This window comes from Montipora foliosa, chromosome 10 (genome assembly GCF_036669935.1).
Source record: "Montipora foliosa isolate CH-2021 chromosome 10, ASM3666993v2, whole genome shotgun sequence".
Lineage (NCBI taxonomy): Eukaryota > Metazoa > Cnidaria > Anthozoa > Scleractinia > Acroporidae > Montipora > Montipora foliosa.
Window position 1 is genome coordinate 30,483,734 of NC_090878.1, and position 5,000 is coordinate 30,488,733.

The 5,000-nt window shown below is 38.9% G+C and overlaps 1 protein-coding gene across 2 annotated transcripts in view; it reads left to right on the plus strand.

The window, feature by feature from the left end:
- LOC137973221 (polyadenylate-binding protein-interacting protein 1-like) overlaps nucleotides 1-5,000 on the plus strand; it is a 21,376-nt gene that overhangs the window by 3,959 nt on the left and 12,417 nt on the right. Inside the window, exons 3-6 of one of the 2 annotated variants that reach the window (XM_068819997.1) lie at nucleotides 1,202-1,317; nucleotides 2,516-2,624; nucleotides 3,202-3,318; nucleotides 4,780-4,916. In XM_068819997.1, coding sequence (XP_068676098.1) covers nucleotides 1,202-1,317; nucleotides 2,516-2,624; nucleotides 3,202-3,318; nucleotides 4,780-4,916 — 479 coding nt within the window. Of the gene's footprint in view, nucleotides 1-1,201; nucleotides 1,318-2,515; nucleotides 2,625-3,176; nucleotides 3,319-4,779; nucleotides 4,917-5,000 lie in introns of both variants that reach the window. The other variant, XM_068819996.1, reaches the window with a different exon arrangement.

Sequence of the window (5,000 nt, forward strand, 5' to 3'; positions counted from 1 at the left end):
TCAATTTGTCAATCAGTTGCAGTGTTATGGCTGAAAATAGCACAACAATGGGTGTTAAAGTAAGTCACCCATTAGGCGAGTTTTAAGCCTTGATTTCAAAAAGGCACTTGTTTACTTTAACTGGAATTTTCCTATTTAATGGTCTGCCATTACTAACTTTAAAATCTTGAGAGAGCTGGATCAAGGAGAAAATGTCATCAAAGGCTCGCTAATTTAAGAATTCAATGCGTTTGTACACAGCTGAATTAATATACAGCATGGGAGTTTCGGGCTCTCAGATTTTTAAACTTGTGTTTTGCGTACACTGATAAACTGTGTTTACACGCTGAGATTTTAATCTTTTGATTGAATGGGTGAAGGGATGTGGCCATTGACCTGTAAAACACCTGGTATTGGGCAGAGTAAAATCTCTTACAGGCACTCTCAGGAGGCAAAGCACTCAAGGAGATAAAAATGTGATAACCCATTCACTCATGTTAAAAATCTCATTACATTAACCCTTAAGCCCTTGACTTGTCACATAAAATGTGGCAAATTCCTGCTTTTTAGTCAGCAGCATTGGATAATGACCAGGCAACCTGGCCTTGTTTCTGCTTTATCTCTGCTGTCCAAGGCATTGCCGACCTACTTTACTGTGAATTGTCAACAAGTATTTGTTGTGCTATCTACACAATCAAATGTATTATAATGCCACATAAGATTGTCGCACGTAAAATAAGGCTCATGTAGATGGGTCTTTTGTCTTCAGGGCTGTGCTCTATCAACTGAGGACCTTTGGTTCATTGAACAAAATAAAATTAGCTGCTGAGCACCGTAGAGCTCCTTAAAACTGTATATATATATGTATTTTCTTATGACACATCCTTGGTCTGTATCATTGGTTGTAAAGTCAAATTAATGAATCATAATTGTATGCTAGGAAGGATTTGCTTTTTTGTGTCTTAATTAAAGGTTTAGAGGGCTCCATTCTTCAACTCATGAACTGATCGTTATGGTCAAAGATGCCACATTATTCAGTAGGAAATCACAATAAATATCCATAGATTGTGCTATCCTCCTCTTTTGCTAACAACGTGGGAACTGCAGAGTTGTTTTCCAATCTCAGAATTGGGCTTGGTTGGGGCTAAAAAGAGACCCATCAATTATTTATTTGCCTTGGTTTGAAATGATTAGTTATTGTGTGCTGGCATTTAAATTGCAGTCAATAACAGAACCCAACTTCCAGTACATTGCGGCAAAACTGTGTAACATGTTGTCCAAGGAACGCAGCATTGAACTTCAGAATGGAGAAAGGTTCCGCAGTGTTTTAATGAACAGGTACCTGAAATAATGTTTATCATAATTGATTGAATGGGGTAAAGTAAGTTTACTTAGTTGGTGACTAAGATCAAGTTTGCTTAGTTGCATTACAATAAGCTTTTACATGTAACTGCATTAATTTTGTGGTGTACACATTGTACATGCTGCATGTTAGTTTTCTTGTTGTTGTTTTACTTTCTGGTTCTTATGTACATCTCAGCCTTTGCTGGTTGTTTATTTAGCTCAGGAAGTCGTTGTCATTGTACATAGTTATTTTGGTTGCCCCTTCCCTCTCTCCAAAAAGCATTTTGTTGCTCACAGCCAAGTTTCCAGTGAACTGTCAGTTCAGTGAAACATCTTCCTGGTCGGCTTTCTGGCCAAGTTTTGGTCTGAGAAGGCTCAGGTTGTTCTTCAACGCACCTAGCTTTGGTAAGGGACACCAGCCCCTAGATCTTTAATTAAACAATCTTAAACTGCCTGTGACCGTTTGGGCAAAGAGTTCAAATAGACCTTTTTGCAGATACGGTGGCCATTTTGATTTCTATTGTTTCAAATAGCTATTATGGGATGCCCAGGTGTAATTGCCCCCTGGGCATCCCATAATGTCTTTCGAAACGATAGAAATCAAAATGGCCGCCGTATCTGCAAAAAGGTCTATTGCTTGTGTGCTATACCTTATTCCAAAATGGGCTCCATTGTTGCCTCTTTCAAGGTTAAATATTCTTTTGAATTTTGTGCTTAAGAACGAGGCAACAAGGGGGAATTTGCAAGCAAACAAAAGAATACAGAAAAGGATGGCCATTTTGGAATAAGGTCACGGTGTATGTAATAAGAAGATCCAGACAATAGGAGTTCCGTAAGAGTGGAGTTTTACCAAGGTTTATTGGACGTGATTGATAACTGATCAAAACTTGGAACTTACATGCATGATTGTTTTTTAAGATCAAGTTGCAATCATTGGAGATAGAATTACAATGTTTATGCTGTCGTGTAGGGCATAAATTATTGTTACAGTGTACAGTGTATGCTGTTGCAAATCATGAAGCGTGCATATTTCTTGAGCTCGGATAAAAAAATTTACCGGTATCCGCAAATTCTTACATATCACTCTTATGTAGGTTGCATTGATCCCCATAGTCAACTATGGGTTTCTTATATAGCCAATGGAAAGACTGATGGTCTGACTATAACAAATATAATATATTTGTTTTTTCAGATGTAGGGATGAACATGTTATAAGAGAGAAATCTTATAAAAATCCAGAAACTGCAGAGAAACTCCTTGGTTTTGCTTTGTTTGAAGCAGAGCTGTTCTGTCACTACAGAGTAAGTCGAGCCAATTCAAGTCAAGTCAATTTTTGACGAGCATTAGTACTAAGACTATTGCAACTACTACTACTACCACCACCACCACCACCACCACCACTACTACTACTACTACTACTACTACTACTACTACTACTACTACTACTACTACTACTACTACTGCTGCTGCTGCTGCTGCTGCTGCTACTACTACTACTACTATTACTACTACTACTACTACCACCACCACCACCACCACCACCACCACTACTACTACTACTACTACCACTACTACTACTATTACTACTACTACTACTACCACCACCACCACCACCACCACCACTACTACTACTACTACTACTACTACTACTACTACTACTACTATTACTACTACTACTACTACTACTACTACTACTACTACTGCTGCTGCTGCTGCTGCTGCTGCTGCTACTACTACTACTACTGCAACCGCTGCTGCTTAGTACGCAATGATGGATCACGTTTTACAGCAATTTTTTTTTCAATCAAGCATTAAGAATTATTGTTTTCCTTAATATTTTACTGGTCATATTAATGCTGGAAATTTTGTTTTATGAAGCCCTTAGGCGAAACAGAACCATTGAGGGTGTTTCACAGGGGATTGCTGGAAATGTTGAACACTCTTTTACAAAATCCTGCAGAGAATTGTCTGACGTGTGTTGGAAAAATGCTCAAGGTACTCTAGGCTGTAGTTTGGACTTTGATTATTTTGTTGTGTAGTGTGTGCTTTAACAATCTTCTTCCAACTAGGCTGTCCACATCAGCTTTTTAGCTGCCCTTTTTTATTGACCTACAAGACAAAAAAAATTCAAGTCGGTGCGATTACTTGGCTTATTACTGGAACCAATAATATTTTGCCTCCACTACTAGGTGATGTAAGGGCGCGTTGGCCAGCCAAGCCACCGTGCAGTTTATTAAGCATTGGAATTGTTACAAAAATATTAATATGTACATCAATTCTAAAATAAAGAGAAAAGCAATGCACCTACCAGAGCCGGACACGAAAACCCCTAAAAAAACCAGCAGGTGGAAAAAAGCGGGGCATGCGTACCCCCGACCAAGGCAGTGGTGCGACCCTCGGGGTTCTAGGGAATTCTAATTGAAAGACACTACTTACAATGTAAATGAACGCTATCATATACATTGGTGTACCTCCTAGCAAAGGCATTACACACTAATTCAGCTCAATAGGACAAAAAAACGAAACAGGACTTGTGCACGCGGCGAAGGCTGACCGTAGAATGCCTCACTCGCTAAACGATCGCAAAATACAAACCGCGATCACGTGGCACTCCAAGCGCCTGCCGCTCACAACTAGCTAATTAGGATTATCACAAATTACTTATTGCAAGGCCAGTGTCTCGTTCGAAACCGAGCTAGCAAGCTGGTAAGCCGGCCAGTGTGCCAACCTTCGAGCAGCGAGTCAACTGCTACAATCCGCAAAGGAAGTAACCAATGCCAAATCCAATTTTAAAGTCCCAACGACAGACTGTCGAATAATAATAATAATAATAATAATAATAATAATAATAATAATAATAATAAACAATTATTCACCGATATTCACCGAGCCTGAGGTGAATAATTGTTGTAGTATAATTACATAGGTGATTATTTGAAAAACATGCATTTTCTTTAGAACAATTTATTCGTCTGTCACCTCGAAAAAAAACGGCTTGCGGCAATTTTGAAAAAAACCGCCTAGGTAATTATCGCATAATAATCACCTTAACGGCAGCCAATCAGCTCAGAGAATTTTCAATAATACAATACAATACATCCTTAATTGACCACTCCCCATAGAGGCTTTTCAGGGCCAATGAAACACAACGAAACGACAGAACAGAACAACAACAACTGTTAAGAATCCCAACTGGCTGGAGGCAAACCAGTTGGCTATTTACAAGTGCGGCTGGGAAGTTGAACCAGGGACTACCAGAATCAAATTCAACGAGTGGTCAGAGCGGGTCTTGAACCCGGGATCTCCGGATCTCAAGGCAAGCGCCCTAACCACTGGGCCACACTGCCTCGGAGCGGGCCGCACTGCCTCCGAGCATAATCACCTATGTACTTATACTCAATTATCATTCATTAGTTGTTAGGAATGTGTGAAATAATTAGGGAAAAAATCTTTCAGATGACAGGGTATCTTTTGGATGATCCTCATTTAATGAAAAATAAAGAAGGAGAATACGTGGAAGACAGGAAGAGCAAAGTTGACAAAATCTTCTCAGATGTGGAAAAATTGTCACAAGACTCCAGTTTGCCAGACAGGTATAATAATAATAATAATAATAATAATAATAATAATAATAATAATAATAATAATATTAATAATATTGACTTTAAAAATCTTAA